At 42.8% G+C, this 19,035-nt stretch overlaps 2 protein-coding genes across 3 annotated transcripts in view; both read left to right on the top strand.

Annotated features, from left to right (window-relative positions):
• Positions 1-731: 731 nt before the first annotated feature.
• On the top strand, positions 732-9,979 carry LOC111981858 (gamma-sarcoglycan-like). The gene is made up of 7 exons (XM_070433699.1): positions 732-1,791; positions 2,194-2,295; positions 3,455-3,545; positions 8,054-8,173; positions 8,371-8,443; positions 9,443-9,566; positions 9,806-9,979. The coding sequence occupies exons 1-7, from the start codon at positions 1,594-1,596 to the stop codon at positions 9,977-9,979; spliced, it is 882 nt and encodes a 293-aa protein (XP_070289800.1). The 5' UTR covers positions 732-1,593.
• Positions 9,980-10,594: 615 nt separating this feature from the next.
• LOC111981857 (tumor necrosis factor receptor superfamily member 19) overlaps positions 10,595-19,035 on the top strand; it is a 22,059-nt gene continuing 13,618 nt past the window's right edge. For both annotated transcript variants that reach the window (XM_024013331.2, XM_024013330.2), the window contains exons 1-4: positions 10,595-10,956; positions 11,042-11,152; positions 11,610-11,788; positions 11,906-11,991. In XM_024013331.2, the coding sequence (XP_023869099.1) occupies positions 10,894-10,956; positions 11,042-11,152; positions 11,610-11,788; positions 11,906-11,991 (439 nt within the window). In that variant the 5' untranslated portion in view covers positions 10,595-10,893. The remainder of the gene's footprint in view (positions 10,957-11,041; positions 11,153-11,609; positions 11,789-11,905; positions 11,992-19,035) is intronic.

Raw genomic sequence — 19,035 nt, 5'->3', positions numbered from 1 at the left:
ACAATCTTTCTCTAGTGTGAAATTATGAATGAAAATGATGATATTATGAAACCTGTCCTTGGTGCTGATTATTTGTCAACAGGACGTTTTAATTAATAATATCAACATTCATTATGCATAAGGAATCATATGCAATAATTATTAATATTATTACAAAAATCTATAGGTAATTCTGAAATAATATCAGCAACCCTTCAGCAGAATGCTGTACTGAAAACACCTTCATTTTCTAATGAGACTGAGAATCACTTGAAATACTGTCTTTTATGTCTCTTTTATCTCATATACCTGACTGGGGTCTTTTTCTACTATTCTGCAAAAAGTTTTGGACAGAGAATAATTACATGGTTTTTCACCTCCAATGGATACCCATAGGTAACTTAGGCTGAACAAAGAGAATGGAGAAGTGAGGCAGGCAGAGAAATGTGGGTACCTAATGTAGACCATATAATGCAGGAGAGCGAGCCAAAGTCCTCATGAGGAGGGATGCTAAGCATCACTCAGTCAGTGCCGATTCGGAGCGTGATTCATGGCATCTTGCTGGTAAATGCCAGGTCCATGGGTCTGAGCTCCATACAAAAGCCCCATTGCCTCTGCAAAGGACGGAAACTTTCTCTCTGAGACTTTGGTAAGAGATGCTTATTGTCATTGATTTGTCTGTCATTGGTTAAGGAACAAGCTAGTAGTCCTGCCCTATTGTTTATCATGTTGCATCTTGCATGTCATATGAATTAAAGGTATTTTTAAGTAGCATATGTTATTTCAAGATCAGAACAATTTTTGTCGCTATGGTATAAAAATGTGTAATACATCCCCTGAACATGAGTCAGATGATGTAAAAACCAGCAATCGCTTAAAGTTATGTTACGGAAGATTCATTTTTAACCATCACGCCACTTATTCCCATAGATTGTTCCCCTGTTTCAGTGGGGGAATACTGAACAGCTCATTAGGATGCTTTGAACAGGAACTGAACTGACATGTAATTACTGGGGAGATTTAGCAGAGGAGTTCCTGTTTTTTCTTTTTAAGGGGTTCTTCACAACAAGATCTCATTAGTGTTCAGTGCTGTTCACCCTTTTGGAGGCAAAGTTATCATTTTCATCTCATCTTGATCCCATTAGTTATTTAAAGCATGTTATGTATAGATTGAGAAATGTACAGTTCACAAATACATTTAGGATTTTGGGTCTCATATCCACTCTAAAAATAATTTCATCATACTGAAGAGATGCCATAAATTAAAGGCTTCTAAACATCCAAGATTCAAATTGACTGGACTTCTGCTCAAAAGGATAATTTCACTCTCACCACTTTTGAAGCATTCGGTTTTCTGACTAGTTTCTAAACAAGGTACTGTATAATAATTGTTTATCTAAGTAAAGTAATGCAACAGCAGATTACATGACTTCAATGCAATGTGGTCACACATATAGCAGCACATTATTGCATCTTTACTTCAAACTTGTATGACTTGTACACATGACATGTTGTATGAACATTTTTCTTTGTGATGCTCCATGTTTATGCTATGTTCCCCAAGGATGTAGGTAGCCTATTCTGCATCTGTGCTATAACTGTCCTTCTCAGCTGATGGTTTTGCAGCAATACCCCCCGCCAGCAGAGGGTGCTGAAGGCCCGGACACAGAGGAGCAGAATGATGATCACAGGCTGGGGATCTATGGCTGGAGGAAGCGCTGCCTCTATCTGCTGGTGCTTCTCCTGCTCTCCACCCTGCTGGTCAACATTGCCCTGACCATCTGGATTCTCAGGGTCACCTGTCTCAACACAGTGAGTGCATTTCAACAGTATTTCTCTTCTCGCCTGCTATGAGGTTCCCTCTGACAATTTTGAGTAGGTGGCCAGGAGAAGGAAATCAAATTAAATACTTTTGAGATTCACACAGAGTACATGCTCAGTTCAGTATTTATCAGTGACAGTTGCTTATTACTAGACATCCTGGATGAGATAGCCTATCTTGAAATAGGTTTTATCTCTAATTAAACAGGGAAGTCATTTGTACACCTTTGTCTAGTTAAAGACCAYCGAGGCATGTCGGCAGTCTCACAAAACACTTCAGAGGTACGATAAGATAACTTTAACTCTTCTGGAGGAGAATATCAGCATATTACAAGAGCAAGAATGACCAAACAGAGTTTGTATTAAAARTTGATTTCCTCCTGACTGTTTCAGGAAGGAATGGGGCAGCTGAGAATTACATCAGATCGGGTGAGGCTTGATGGAGTGTCCGAGTTCCTCTTCTCTCTCTACGCCCAAGAGATACACTCCAAACAGGTAAACTAATTCAAGTTCTTTACATTGAACATTTACATATCCTCCTGTTTCCCTCAATGTTCTGATCACCACCCTATACTATGTATGTGATTTGAGGAGTTAGCAAGGTAACTTTAGTCAACTCTGTGTTTAACTCTGGATTACCGGTACCATGAAAGTGGCTCACTTTTTAGCCAGGTAATGAATCCTTCAGAACTAACCTGCTCCCGGGCAGGCTAACTAACCTGCTCCCGGGCAGGCTAACTCAGTGCTAACTCCACTTATACTGAATGAAGTGTCTGAGCCGTGAGTTGAGGACCAATTAAATCAAAATCCCTCCTTCTTGCAAAGATTGCATCATCATCCCTTTCACCATGGATGAAATATTTTATTCATCAAATGTTTTTGTGTAAAAAGATTGAAATACCTATGTTAATATCACATTTAGTAATGACAGGATGCATTTCAAACTTCATCCACAGTAAAAGTTTTGTATGACTTTTTATTAAATTATTTTATTGATAGGAGTGGGGGGAGGTGGTTGTGCATTGATAAGCACACCAAAGACAGCATTAACAATAAGTTATACAATAAAGACGGCAGTTCAACAAGCCTATTTCACACCGTAGCCTGCTTGATTGGCAAGATAACTTTTATCATTTTGATTTTGCCACAAATTAAAATGTGGCACTGACTCGCCCATGGATTGACGTTTCAGCATTGTCTCAATGAAGAGTTTGGCRTTTGACTAGCTAGTAAAAGCCAATTCATGCTTGATCCGAAAATGTGGTCGGAGGCGCAATTGCGGAGCCTTCAGAGGCATGCAGAGGCCAAATTGAGCTCCACACATTTTGTAACAATGCGGGGGACTCTGTATAGCTACGCATTGACTTGATTGGTTGACGGTAGGTGGGGCTGAAGGTCCTGTATAAATACAAACTCACATTCTTGACAACATCCTTCACAACAGTTCTGCTCTGCTCCGCGAAGAGCAACACATATGAATGCCCTGCCTTCTGCAGAGGCCGTATCACCGTAAATGAATGAAGCCTGAGCTGGAATGTGAAGCTAACTGAAGCTGGCTAGTTTTAGAAAACCCTGAGTAGATTTAGCTTTAATTGTAGTATAACCCTCTGATCAGAGTGACACTGCACTCAAACACTGTTCTCTTGCTTCACAGGATACCTCCCTTCTTATCCACTCTGAGTCCCAGAATGTCACGCTCCAAGCCTGCAATGGGAAAGGAGGTGTGTTAGGTAGCCTTAACCTGGGTAAGAGTCCATCTTTGCTAGCTACATCTTTATTAAGAAAGCTGAAAAATAGTGCTATTATGACTCAACACGTGCTTCCAAGGAATCAAATTCAAAACTAGTATTTTTTTAAATACACTTTGATGTTTAATAGATGACTGTGTAATGAACTCATGCTGATGTATCTATTAGTTTCTCTGTGGCACTGATAAGATGCAGACCTACTGGACTAAATAGATTTATGAGAAATGGAGAGGTCAACAAAAGCTAGGTGCAACTCTGAATAATCAKAAAGGATGATTTTATTTATTCAAATCAAAATGCCATAGATGGGATGCCTCCACATGAGCCCTGAAATATATTATTCTCAGTTTATGGGCTCATATATATATATGATTAATACTTTATATCCCTACATTTGATGGCTAATATAAATAGCCTGTGGGTGTTTACCTAAGTAGATGTCCATGCACCCACTGAAATCTAATTAGCATAATAAAAACATCCCCCCCAAAATCCGCCCGTTTAAGCTAGAGATATGTTTTTTTGCATTGGATGCGTTTCAGTCCACCGCATTCACCGATGTCGCACTTCTGCATCTACGGTGAAAGGTAACAGAGCTAGAACGGTGTTTGTCAGACCATGAGACATCCCAGAAATCGGTCTTCTCACAAAATAGTCTGTAGTGTCCGAACAGTTTGGCCCACAAACTATTATGACCCCTCTATGGAAAGATGCTCTATGACCCCCACAAGCGTCTTGGGACTCGTCTGAAGTCGGTACAGCCAATCTGCCAACTTCTGTCTGTAGCGTCCAAACAGTTCGGGGTACACGCTAATGACTCTCACGAACACATACATGTCAGTTGTGTTGCTCTAGGACGCCCACAGGCCCCACAAGACTCGTCTGAAGGTCCGCCGTTACCATTTGAAAACATTTATGGAAGTACAGTATATATGGAGACTGTCTAGTGCCAAAAATAAGGGGTTAAATACAAGTAAAAAATAAAGATTCCTGATCTTTCTTATACACTACATGACCAAAAGTATGTGGACAGCTGCTCGTTAAACATCTCATTCCAAAATCATGGGCATTAATATGGAGTTGGTCCTCCCTTTGCTGCTAGAACTGCCTCCAATCTTCTGGGAAGGCTTTCCACTAGATGTTGGAACATTGCTGCGGGGACTTGCTTCCATTYAGCCACAAGAGCATTAGTGAGGTCGGGCACTGATGTTGGGCGATTAGGCTTGGCTCGCAGTCAGCGTTCCAATTCATCCCAAATGTATTCGATAGGGTTGAGGTCAGGGCTCTGTGCATGCTAGTCAAGTCCTTCAACACCGATCTCTGTATCGCTTCGTGCACGGGGCATTGTCATGCTGAAACAGGAAAGGGCCTTCTCCAAACTGTTGCCACAAAGTTGGAAGCACAGAATCATCTTGATTGTAATGTATGCTGTAGCGTTAAGATTTCCATTTGCTGGAACTAAGGGGCCTAGCTCAAACCATGAAAAACAGCCTCAGACCATTATTCCTCCTCCACCAAACTTTACAGTTGGAACTATGCAGTCGGGCAGGTAGCCAGACAGTGAAGCGTGATTCATCACTCCAGAGAACGCATTTCCACTGCTCCAGAGTCCAATTGTGGAGTGCTTTACACCACTTCAGCTGATGCTTGGCATTGCGCATGGTGATCTTAGGCTTGTGTGCGGCTGCTCGTCCATGGAAAACCATTTAATGAAGTTCCCGACGAACGGTTCTTGTGCTGGTGTAGCTTCCAGAGGCAGTTTGGAACTGGGTAGTGAGTGTTGCAACCGAGGACAGACCATTTTTACGTGCTATGTGCTTCAGCACTCGGCCGTCTCGTTCTTTGAGTTGGTGTGGCACAATCTGTTGGTCCATGTGGTAAATCTTGTATTTAATATGTTTTTTTAGGCTAACAGCATTAAGGCCAATTTTTCATGAAAGTGTTTTATTTATATATTTTTGGGGAAACTTCAAGGGGTCTTAATTCTAAATCTAATAGCTAATTATGCTTGGTATCACCTTCTTAAAACAATTCTATATAGTTTAGAAGAACTCCCTCCCCCGGCTTAGACTGTTCTGGGTTATATTAGGTATGAAGGTAAGAACCAGATGCAGACAATGTCGAATTAACAATGGTTTAATAATCCAACAGGGGTAGGCAAAAGACAGATCAAGGCAGGCAGGGGTCAGTAAACCAGAGGTGGGCAACGGTACCGGATGGCAGGCGGGCTCAGAGTCAGGACAGGCAAGGGTCAAAACCAAGACGGCGAGAAAAAGGGAGACTGGGAAAAGCAGGAGCTGAGACAAACGTTGGTTGACTTGACAAACAAGATGAACTGGCAACAGACCAACAGAGAACACAGGTATAAATACACAGGGAATAATGGGGAAAATGGGTGACAGCTGAAGGGGGGTGGAGACAATCACAAAGACAGGTGAAACAGATAAGGGTGTGACAGGTTATAACATAATGAGGGTGAGAGCAGATATCAACATTAATTATCTCCCAACTTACGTATTCATGCTCAATGCTCTTTAAAATGTCTGTGTCCTCTCCATGTACTACAGTTGAAGTCGCAGGTTTACATACGCCTTAGCCAAATACATTTAAACTCAGTTTTTCACAATTCCTGACATTTAATCCTAGTAAAAATGCCCTTTCTTAGGTCAGTTAGGATCACCACTTTATTTTAAGAATGTGAAATGTCAGAATAATAGTAGAGACAATTATTTATTTCAGCTTTTATTTCTTTCATCACATTCCCAGTGGGTCAGAAGTTTACATACACTCAATTAGTATTTGGKAGCATTGCCTTTAARTTRTTTAACTTGGGTCAAACGTTTYGGGTAGYCTTCCACAAGCTTCCCACAATAAGTTGGGTGAATTTTGGCCCATTCCTCCTGACAGAGCTGGTGTAACGGAGTCAGGTTTGTAGGCCTCCTTACTCGCACACGCTTTTTCAGTTCTGCCCACAAATTTTCTATAGGATTGAGGTCAGGGCTTTGTGATGGCCACTCCAATACCTTGACTTTGTTGTCCTTAAGCCATTTTGCCACAACTTTGGAAGCTTAGGGTCATTGTCCATTTGGAAGACCCATTTGCGACCAAGCTTTAACTTCCTGACTGATGTCTTGAGATGTTGCTTCAATATATCCACATAATTTTCCTTCCTCACAATGCCATCTATTTTGTGAAGTGCACCAGTCCCTCCTGCAGCAAAGCACCCCCACAACATGATGCTGCCACCCCCGTGCTTCATGGTTGGGATGGTGTTCTTCGGCTTGCAAGCCTCCCCCTTTTTCCTCCAAACATAATGATGGTCATTATGGCCAAACAGTTCTATTTTAGTTTCATCAGACCAGAGGACATTTCTCCAAAAAGTGCAATCTTTGTCCCCATGTGCAGTTGCAAACCGTAGTCTGGCATTTTTATGGCGGTTTTGTAGCAGTGGCTTCTTCCTTGCTGAGCGGCCTTTCAGGTTATGTCGATATAGGACTCGTTTTACTGTGGATATAGATATTTTTGTACCCGTTTCCTCCAGCATCTTCACAAGGTCCTTTGCTGTTGTTCTGGGACTGATTTGCACTTTTCACACCAAAGTACGTTCATCTCTAGGAGACAGAACGCGTCTCCTTCCTTACTGGTATGACGGCTGCGTGGTCCCATGGTGTTTATACTTGTGTACTATTGTTTGTACAGATGAACGTGGTACCTTCAGGCGTTTGGAAATTGCTCCCAAGGATGAACAAGACTTGTGGAGGTCTACTTTTTTTTCTTCTGAGGTCTTGGCTGATTTCTTTTGATTTTCCCATGATGTCAAGCAAAGAGGCACAGAGTTTGAAGGTAGGCCTTGAAATACATCCACAGGTACACCTCCAATTGACTCAAATGATGTCAATTCGCCTATCAGAAGCTTCTAAAGCCATGACATCATTTTCTGGAATGTTCCAAGCTGTTTAAAGGCACAGTCAACTTAGTGTATGTAAACTTCTGACCCACTGGAATTGTAATACAGTGAAATAATCTGTCTTTAAACAATTGTTGGAAAAATTACTTGTGTCATGCACAAAGTAGATGTCCTAACCGACTTGCCAAAACTATAGTTTATTAACAAGAAATTTGTGGAGTGGTTGAAAAACAAGTTTTAATGACTCCAACCTAAGTGTATGTAAACTTGAGTAAAATATAAATGTGTTTCAGTAATGACCCTCATTAGGCAACTCAATGGATCCCATTTATGAAGCACCTTTCATTTCAGAATCTAAGCGTTTTTCAATATTGGGGTTAACTCACATCTCCCACTACCTACTGTATGTTTACGTGGAGATAGAAAATAGCTGTTCTGCTGAATCAAAACACTCTCCACACACAGTTATTGCTGTGTGGGTAGATGTGTTTGTAACATTTGAACTCAACCCACTGTGTGCATCCATTCACTTAAGTGTTAATTAAATGTCTACTGTGTTTTATTCACTTTGGTAATATAATTTATTATTTGTATTTAGGTCCACAATCCATGGAAAGCATAGGACAGCATTTTGAGGTGATGACAAGCACTGGGAAATTGTTATTTTCTGCTGGTACAGAACAGGTAGTTGTTGGAGCGGATAAGCTAACCATTACAGGTATGTGGGTATTTCACACTATTCAGAGAGACAGTCCAACTTTGTTGAATCATGAAACATCCTTTGCTAGTTTTGTCTGATATACTGTAACTGTCAGGGATATGGTAATACATACAATATCTGCATACTGATTCACATTATGTTACTATAAGAATATAATCTAAACTGGGCAGTGGTCCTACATTTGTGTTCTACAGGGTCTGATGGTGCTCAGTGTGAACATTCCATAGAGACATCTCTGGTCAGGGCAGAGCATTCCATGGACTTGAGGTAACTTTAAAATGTTGACACCTAATGGCAATTAGGAGAGGCCTTTGCTTTTCTTCTATTGTTAAATTAGAGGTTTGATCATTTTGTCTCCATTTCTTGTGACAGAAATAATCCCACCTTGGGTAAACAACATAACGATTAAACATCATTTGTTGTCTTACAGTCACCGTATGTATCACACAGCAGGGCAACATTTCCCAGACATCTTCTCTCTTCAATATAAATGTCCCATCAACAGCAGTGTCCGCAGTGGTGGAGTGCAGGCTGCAGGACAGATGTAACAGGCACAACAGTCCCCTGCTCTGGGGTTCGGAGCAGCGTGTGTTTCCTGTGCCATTGTTATCTCTCCCTCCATCTTTGTTTCCCCAGTGTGTGGCCCTCAGAATGCACAGCGCTCTGCTCACTCTCTCTCCCTCAGCATACAAAGTGTCCTACCTTAACGAATCCTAATCCTAATGCCACACACTCCATGTACTGCCAGTGGGTGGGAGTAGAGACCTCTTTTGTGTACAGACCTATAAATTGGGACTTATGTATTTAGGGGCTTTACTGTCGATGTAAAGAGATGCTTTTGTGGAAATATGCAAATCCAATTTACATGTTTAATTAAGATAAGAGGTATTAAGCTAATTTCTGATTTGGATGGATCAAGGGGTCTCATAGCAACAGCTTGGAGATGGTGTGCATAAATATTAATGTCATTGGCTCATATTGCTCGGTGAAAACACCCAGTGAATTTGTCCATAGTTCTTTCAGTTTCTGCCGATTTCCAACAAATTAAATTCAAATATGTTCTGAATTCGAATTTATAATATGACTAAATACATTTGAATGTAGACCGAATACATGTGCTAAACTGGTAATGTATGGATTTTCTGCCACCTATAGGCTTAATTCAAGTCCAATTCGGCCTTCTAAGTGTAAAGTATGCACCACTTGTGTCCATTCTCTTATTATCTAATATCCTTTACTGTATACTCTGTCTTTCTGTGTGGTCAGGCTAGAGGCCCCCACCCGTTCCCTCCACCTGGATGCTCCAAAGGGAGTCCACATCAAAGCAGTGTCCGGCAGCGGCCAGGTCGTGTCCAGCATGGACATCTCTCTACTCTCTATGGACGGAGCTGTAAGAAGAGGCACCACTAAATCTAGGATAGCACACATGGCAACACTTTTTACTTCAGTGTCCTGATTAMAATATTTAATACACTGTTTACGAATTCATTTGCATTGGAATAAGGACACTGTCATGTTTCCAAATATATTTCTTATTGTTAGCAAAAACTAAATAACTGTCTTCTTATATTTCATGTGCTCAAACAAATAATGAATATAGCATCATATTATTTTCCTCTCTTTTTACAGTTGATTCTGGATGCTGAGAGGGTGCAGCTGCCCAAGTTACCTCTGAGTGGAGAAGGAGAGAAAGGGAGTCCTGGGGAGCAGTTGTATGAAGTGTGTGTGTGTCCTGATGGAAGACTGTACCTGTCCAAAGCTGGTCACACCTCCACCTGCCATGACAACAGTCACAATTGTTAAAAGACCACACTCTATTATCTTGAGATTTGTATTTACCTGGGATCATCTTTATACATACAGGACATCATTATAGATGTGCAGTCAGTTGTGTATTGCCTGAAAGTTATGCAAAGTGCATATTAGAAAAATATGAAAGTTCAGAAAACTTTTAATAAAAGAACATTTGTATATTTTAATAGTTTTTTTTCACAGTGTCATATCTAAAGATGTACATGCAAGGTGTTCTACTCTAGTGGCACCAACTGTGTTACCTGTTTTGTCTGGGAACAGTTTCATTAATTATATTTGTGGATATTTTCATCCCTTTCACAGTAAACAGATGTTGGTTATGATATTGTACAACCGAATAACATGTATGATACTATACGTCCTATATGATATTGTACGACCGCTATTCCATCCATAACGTAACCTATTGTAGGGTAATATATCATACTAAACGGAGGGAAACAAATGCTTTTTCCAAATCCTACCCATTGCCCTGAAGACAGGTTGATATTTGGAACATACAGTGTACATATGTGATTGAAGATTGTTCATAATGTTCAGGGGGAGCATGATGCGCTAGTATCTGGCAGGCGGCAACATTATTTGTTGAAAAAGTAGCCTACCCAATAGCCGTGTCTGCGAACTACACTTCTGACTGGGTATTTAGGAGTGGGGCGCGGTATTTTCTAGGAACCTGTTATGGAATAAACGCTGTTGCCTTATCTTGCCTATGGTAGCGTCATATGTCAGGTCCGCCAGATATCTACTTATATTACTGTACTTAATAGCTTCTTATGTCAATTAACATTGGACGTACTGTATCAGAAGATGGACCATTTAATCGCGTGGGTGGTATAAAAGTATTAGCTCATTGATTCCCATCCAGGTATTGGCAGACATTTTAAAACTAAGACAAAATAGTTAACATGGAGTGGAAGCTAAAGAAGATGCTGTCGCTTTTACTGGAGCTGATTATTTTGTGCTATATGGTAAGGCATAAAGTTTTTCATTTACGGATGTAGTTTCTCATTTGTTGTAGTGTATCTGAAGTCTGTGAGTGATGCTCTTGGTCAGGTTCATGGAACTGCAGTGGAGAATAGAGAATGCAGGGAGCAGGAGTACAGGGATGAAGCAGGGGACTGTGTCGCCTGCAGACAGTGTGGATCTGGGCAGGAGTTATCCACGGTGAGTAGTCTATCAAACGTATTCCCTCCTGTCAAAATGATTGATACAACTAGTCATGCCATTGTAAGAATATAATTAATGTGCGCGCAGCAAGTAGACTAGCGGTTAAGAGCTTTGGGCCAGTAAGAAAGGTTCCCCTATAAGATAATAATACAAGTCGCTGGTTCGAAACCGAGCCGACTAGGTGAAAAATGTGTAAATCTGACCCTGAGCAAGGCACTTAACCCTAATTGCTCTGGATAAGAGCATCTGCTAAATGACTAAAATGTTATGTATTTCCTGTTACATACTTTGTTGACATATGAAACATTTTACACAAATGTTACTATGCAAGTTGTCTCTTTCTCTCTCAATCACTGTGGGACCTCTGCTTACTGTTCCTTCACAAACTCCCAACCCCCACCACACCATCAACTGGGTCTCCTGTGTGTGTTTGTGTGTGTGTTAAACCCCTCAGGAATGTGGCTTTGGCTATGGGGTGGGTGCTCGCTGTGCACCCTGCAGACCGGGGCGCTACAAAGAGGAAGCAGGAGGGCAGAAATGCAAGCCGTGTCTATCATGTGCCCACACCAGCCGCCTCCATAGAGCCAACTGCACCAGCACAGGAAACGCTGTGTGTGGAGACTGTCTGCCTGGGTGAGGACAGCTGCTGTCTCATCCTCCCCAGTATCTCCGAAGTGTCTCCATTTTCCATTTTCTACCACATTTTCTACCATTTTCTACCACAACAACGCTGTTGTTGTTGTATTACAGGTTCTATAGGAAAACCAAGCTGAGTGGGTTTCAGGACATGGACTGTGTACCCTGTGGAGACCCTCCTCATGCCTATGAGCTTCTCTGTGAGTAGGCCTTTTCATCAATACAAATGATGTATGCACACTCACACACACTACATACTCTCACAGACATGCATATTGACGCCACACTCACACATAGACACAAATTGTATTAGTCACATACACATGGTTAGCAGATGTTATTGCAAGTGTAGCGAAATGCTTATGCTTCTGGTTCCGACAGTGCAGCAGTATCTAACAGGTAATATCTAACAATTTCACAACAAAACCTAATATCAGAAAAAAATCCAAAACAAAACCTAATACACACTATCAAGTAAAGGAATGGGATAAGAATATATCAGTATAAAATATATGGATGAGCAGTGACAGAGCGGCTAAGATGCAATAGATAGTAAAGAATGGATAGTGAAGGACACAGTATTCTTTATATACATATGAAATGAGTAATGCAAGATATGTAAACATTCTTGTAGTGGCATTATTAAAGTGACTAGTGTTCCATTTAGTAAAGTGGCCAATGATATCAAGTCTGTAGGTAGGCAGCCGCCTCTCTGTGCTAGTGGTGACTGTTTAACAATCTGATGGCCTTGAGATAGAAGCTGTATTTCAATCTCTCTGTCCCAGCTTTGATGCACCTGTACTGACCTCGCCTTCTGGATGGAAGCAGGGTGAACAGGCAGTGGCTCGGGTGGTTATTGTCCTTGATGATATTTTTTGCCTTCCAGTGACATCGGATGTTGTAGGTGTCCTGGAGGGCAGGTAGTTTGCCCCCTGTGATGCGTTGTGCAGACTGCACTACCCTCTGGAGAGCCTTGCGGTTGTGGGCGGTGCAGTTGCCATTCCAGGCGGTGATACAGGATGCTCTCAATTGTGCACCTGTAAAAGTTAGTGAGTGTTTTTGGTGACAAGCCACATTTTTTCAGCCTCCTGAGGTTGAAGAGGCGCTGTTGCGCCTTCTTCACCACACTGTCTGTGTGCGTGGACCATTTCAGTTTGTCGGTGATATGTACACTGGGGAACTTAAAACTTTCCACCTTCTCCACTGCTGTCCCGTCGATGTGGATAGGGGGGTGTTCCCTTTGCTGTTTCCTGAAGTCCACGATCATCTCTTTTGTTTTTCTGACATTGAGTGAGAGGTTATTTTCCTGACACCATACTCCGTGGGGCCTCACCTCCTCCCTGTAGGCTGTCTCGCCATTGTTGGTAAATAAGCCTAAAACTGTTGTGTCATCTGCAAACTTGATTGAGTTGGAGGCGTGCATGGCCACGTAGTCGTGGGTGAACAGGGAGTACAGGAGGGGGCTGAGAATGCACCCTTGTGGGGCCCCAGTGTTGAGGATCAGCGGAGTGGAGATGTTGTTTCCTACCTTCAACACCTGGGGGCGGCCCTTCAGGAAGTCCAGGATCCAGTTGCACATGGCGGGGTCGAGACCCAGGGTCTCAAGCTTAATGATGAGTTTGGAGGGTACCATGGTGTTGAATGCTGAGCTGTAGTCAATGAACAGCATTTTTACATACAGTTGAAGTCGGAAGTTTACATACACCTTAGCCAAATACATTTAAACTCAGTTTTTCACAATTCCTGACATTTAATCCCAGTAAAAAATCCCTGTTTTAGGTCAGTTAGGATCACCACTTTATTTTAAGAATGTGACATGTCAGAATAATAGTAGAGAGAATGATTTATTTCAGCTTTTATTTCTTTCATCACATTCCCAGTGGGTCAGATGTTTACATACACTCAATTAGTATTTGGTAGCATTGCCTTTAAATTGTTTAACTTGGGTCAAACGTTTTGGGTAGCCTTCCACAAGCTTCCCACAACAAGTTGGGTGAATTTTGGCCCATTCCTCCTGATAGAGCTCACACCATTTCTCCTTCACCCAAATCCAGATAGCTGATGTTCTGAAAATCTGGACCCTCTCTTTCTAAAATGATCTGCCGAAATTGTTGCAACCCCTATTACTAGCCTGTTCAACCTCTTTCATATCATCTGAGATTCCCAAAGATTGGAAAGCTGCCGCGGTCATCCCCCTCTTCAAAGGTGGTGACACTCGAGACCCAAACTGCTACAGACCTATATCTATCCTACCCCGTCTTTCTAAGGTCTTCGAAAGCCAAGTTAACAAACAGATTACCGATCATTTCGAATCCCACCGTACCTTCTCCGCTATGCAATGTGGTTTCAGAGCTGGTCATGGGTGCACCTCAGCCACGCTCAAGGTCCTAAACAATATCATAACCGCCATCGATAATAAGAGACATTACTGTGCAGCCGTATTCATCGACCTAGCCAAGGCTTTCGACTCGGTCAATCACCGCATTCTTATTGGCAGACTCGACAGCCTTTGTTTCTCAAATAATTGCCTCGCCTGGTTTACCAACTACTTCTCTGATAGAGTTCAGTGTGACAAATCGGAGGGCCTGTTGTCCGGACCTCTGGCAGTCTCTATGGGGGTGCCACAGGGTTCAATTCTCGGGCCAACTCTCTTCTCTGTATACATCAATGATGTCATTCTTGCTGCTGGTGATTCTCTGATCCACCTCTACGCAGACGACACCATTCTGTATACTTCTGGCCCCTCTTTGGACACTGTGTTAACTAACCTCCAGATGAGATTCAATGCCATACAACTCTCCTTCCGTGGCCTCCAACTGCTCTTAAATGCAAGTAAAACTAAATGCATGCTATGCAATCGATCACTGCCCGCACCTGCCCGCCCGTCCTGCATCACTACTCTGGATGGCTCGGACTTAGAATACGTGGACAACTACAAATACCTAGGTGTCTGGTTAGACTGTAAACTCTCCTTCCAGACTCACATCAAACATCTCCAATCCAAAATGAAATCTAGAATCGGCTTCCTATATCGCAACAAAGCATCCTTCACTCATGCTGCCAAACATACCCTCGTAAAACTGACCATCCTACCGATCCTCGACTTCGGCGATGTCATCTATAAAATAGCCTCTAACACTCTACTCAACAAATTGGATGCAGTCTATCACAGTGCCATCCGTTTTGTCACCAAAGCCCCATACACAACCCACCACTGCGACCTGTATGCTCTCGTTGGTTGGCCCTCGCTTCATACTCGTCGCCAAACCCACTGGCTACAGGTTATCTACAAGTCTCTGCTAGGTAAAGCCCCGCCTTATCTCAGCTCACTGGTCACCATAGCAGCACCCACTCGTAGCACGTGCTCCAGCAGGTATATCTCACTGGTCACCCCCAAAGCCAATTCCTCCTTTGGTCGCCTCTCCTTCCAGTTCTCTGCTGCCAATGACTGGAACGAACTGCAAAAATCACTGAAGCTGGAGACTCATATTTCCCTCACTAGCTTTTAAGCACCAGCTGTCAGAGCAGCTCACAGATCACTGCACCTGTACATAGCCCATCTTGTAACAGCCTATCTATCTACCTCATCCCATACTGTATTTATTTATTTATCTTGCTCCTTTGCACCCCAGTATCTCTACTTGCACATTCATCTTCTGCACATCCTACCATTCCAGTGTTTAATTCCTTTATTGTAATTACTTCGCCACCATGGCCTATTTATTGCCTTAACTCCCTTATCTTACCTCATTTGCACTCACTGTAAATATACTTTATGTTTTCTTTTTTCTACTGTATTATTGACTGTATGTTTTGTTTATTCCATGTGTTGTTGTATGTGTCGAATTGCTATGCTTTATCTTGGCCAGGTCGCAGTTCGAATGAGAACTTGTTCTCAACTAGCCTACCTGGTTAAATAAAGGTGATTTTTTTTTTTTATAATAAAAAAAAGAGCTGGTGTAGCTGAGTGCAGGTTTATAGGCCTCCTTGCTCGCACACGCTTTTTTCAGTTCTGCCCACAAATTTTCAATAGGATTGAGGTCAGGGCTTTGGATGCCACTCCAATACTTTGACTTTGTTGTACTTAAGCCATTTTGCCACAACTTTGGAAGTATGCTTGGGGTCATTGTTCATTTTGAAGACCTATTTGCGACCAAGCTTCATCTTCCTGACTGATGTCTTGAGATGTTGCTTCAATTATCCATATAATTTTACTTCTTCATGATGCCACCTATTTTGTGAAGTGCACCAGTCCCTCCTGCAGCAAAGCACCCCCACAACATGATTCTGCCACCCCCGTGCTTCACGGTTGGGATGGTGTTCTTCGGCTTGCAAACATCCCCCTTTTTCCTCCAAACATAACGGTGGTCATTATGGCCAAACAGTTCTATTTTAGTTTCATCAGACCAGAGGACATTTCTCCAAAAAGTGCGATCTTTGTCCCCATGGCAGTTGCAAACCGTAGTCTGGCTTTTTATGGCGTTTTGGAGCTGAGCGGCCTTTCAGGGTAGTCGATATAGGACTCGTTTTACTATAGAATAGATGCTTTTGTACCTGTTTCCTCCAACATCTTACAAGGTCCATTGCTGTTATTCTGGGATTGATTAGCACTTTTTCGCACCAAAGTACGTTCATCTCTAGGAGACAGAACACGCCTCCTTCCTGAGCAGTATGACGGCTGCGTGGTCCCATGGTGTTTTACTTGCGTGCTATTATTTGTACAGATGAACGTGGTACCTTCAGGCGTTTGGAAATTGCTCCCACGGATGAACCAGACTTGTAGAGGTCTACAATTTTTTTCTGAGGTCTTGGCTGATTTCTTTTGATTTTCCCATGATGTCAAGCAAAGAGGCACTGAGTTTGAAGGTAGGCCTTGAAATACATCCACAGGTACACCTCCAATTGACTCAAATTATGTCAATTAGCCTATCAGTTACACCAGCTCTGTCAGGAGGAATGGGCCAAAATTCACCCAACTTATTGTGGGAAGCTTGTGGAAGGCTACCCGAAATGTTTGACCCAAGTTAAACAATTTAAAGGGAATGAAACCCAATACTAATTTAGTGTATGTAAACTTCTGACCCACTGGGAATGTGATGAAAGAAATAAAAGCTGAAATAAATAATTATCTCTACTATTATTCTAAATGTATTTGGCTGAGGTGTATGTAAACTTCCGACTTCAACTGTAGGTATGGTCACTGTAGGTACGACGTCCTCGTTGCACTTGTTGATGAAGCCAATGACTGATGTGGTGTACTCCTCAATGCCACCGGAGGAATCCCGGAACATATTCCAGTCTGTGCTAGCATCTGCTTCATCTGACCACTTTTTATTGATCTAGTCACTGGTGCTTCCTGCTTTAATCTTTGCTTGTAAGCAGGAATCAGGAAGATAGAATTATGGTCAGATCTGCCAAATGGAGGGTGTTGGTTCCGTTTTTCTGTGTTCCGTTTTATTTACTTAACAAATAAGGAACACTCAAAATGTGCACTTATAAATCATAACAATTTTAATCAAAATACAGCTGTAGACAGAAGTCAAAGATCAAACATCACACATACAACTGATGTCTCTCATGAGTTCTGCCCCATAGGAAAAGTCCAAGTTGCTTTTATCATGCTTGTAATCAACCCCCTGTGATGTCACTGCATACGTCATTACCTGCTACTCCTCAGACCAAGCCCATGAATACACAGCTATACTAACTTGCAAGAGATACAATAGTTCCAGTGTTTTCTAAGGCCTCAGCAGTAATTGTCCACTCCCCCAAGTTGATTTATAGAGGTATGTCTGATTAGCCTCTTATCTCTTCTACTCCCCTGCTGGGCTCTCTGTTTATCTTTGAAATGCTTTTTCACAGACCCCGTTTCTTTATAAGAGGCAGAGACTTAGAAAAAAWTKGAACAATTCTAAAACCTTATAATGAATATATATATTATTAATCTGTAGTCTAGGACCCTATAAATGTAGAGGAGGGGTCCCATAGCCCCTCCCCTTCTATTAATACAACATGAGAATAATCATTTACATTTACATTTAAGTCATTTAGCAGACGCTCTTATCCAGAGCGACTTACAAATTGGTGCATTCACCTTATGATATCCAGTGGAACAGAAGAGAGATACCTCTCCGAGCTGGGCATCTCCGGCGCGGCCCACGCTTGGATTGCGTCCTACCTGACAGGTCGCTCCTACCAGGTGCGTGGCGAGAATCTGTCTCCGCACCACGTGCTCTCACAACTGGTGTCCCCCAGGGCTCTGTCTATGGCCCTCTCCTATTCTCGCTATAACCCAAGTCACTTGGCTCTGTCATATCCTCACATGGTCCTCTCTATATTGCTATGCAGACGACACACAATTAATCTTCTCCTTTCCCCCCTCTGATAACCAGGTGGCGAATCGCATCTCTGCATGTCTGGCAGACATATCAGTGTGGATGACGGATCACCACCTCAAGCTGAACCTCGGCAAGACGGAGCTGCTCTTCCTCCCGGGGGGACTGCCCGTTCCATGATCTCGCCATCACGGTTGACAACTCCATTTGTCCTCCTCCCAGAGTGCTAAGAACCTTGGCGTGATCCTGGACAACACCTGTCGTTCTCAACCAACATCAAGGCGGTGACCCGTTCCTGTAGGTCATGCTCTACAACATTCGCAGAGTACGACCCTGCCTCACACAGGCAGCGGCGCAGGTCCTAATCCAGGCACTTGTCACTCCGTCTGGATTACTGCAACTCGCTGTTGGCTGGGCTCCCTGCCTGTGCCATTAAACCCCTACAACTCATCCAGAACGCCGCAGCCCGTCTGGTGTTCAACTTCCCAAGTTCTCTCACGTCACCACGCTCCTCGCCCTCTCCACTGGCTTCCAGTTGAAGCTCGCATCCGCTACAAGACCATGGTGCTTGCCTACGGAGCTGTGAGGGGAACGGCACCTCCGTACCTTCAGGCTCTGATCAGGCCCTACACCCCAAACAAGGGCACTGCGTTCATCCACCTCTGGCCTGCTCGCCTCCCTACCTCTGAGGAAGTACAGTTCCCGCTCAGCCCAGTCAAAACTGTTCGCTGCTCTGGCACCCCAATGGTGGAACAAACTCCCTCACGACGCCAGGTCCAGCGGAGTCAATCACCACCTTCCGGAGACACCTGAAACCCCACCTCTTTAAGGAATACCTAGGATAGGATGAAGTAATCCTTCTAACCCCCCCCCCTTAAAAGAGTTAGATGCACTAATTGTAAAGTGGTT

The sequence above is a fragment of the Salvelinus sp. IW2-2015 genome, linkage group LG20 (genome assembly GCF_002910315.2).
Source record: "Salvelinus sp. IW2-2015 linkage group LG20, ASM291031v2, whole genome shotgun sequence".
NCBI lineage: Eukaryota > Metazoa > Chordata > Actinopteri > Salmoniformes > Salmonidae > Salvelinus > Salvelinus sp. IW2-2015.
Note: the sequence above shows the minus strand (reverse complement) of the source record. Positions and strands in the feature narration are given on the sequence as shown.

Bases quoted from the DNA above. Each gene is read 5' to 3' on its own strand.
- LOC111981858 (XM_070433699.1), top strand. From the start codon at position 1,594: ATGGTTTTGCAGCAATACCCCCCGCCAGCAGAGGGTGCTGAAGGCCCG. The intron at 8,174-8,370 runs GTATGTGGGTAT...TGTGTTCTACAG, and splicing joins GGATAAGCTAACCATTACAG to GGTCTGATGGTGCTCAGTGT. The intron at 9,567-9,805 runs GTAAGAAGAGGC...CTCTTTTTACAG, and splicing joins TACTCTCTATGGACGGAGCT to TTGATTCTGGATGCTGAGAG.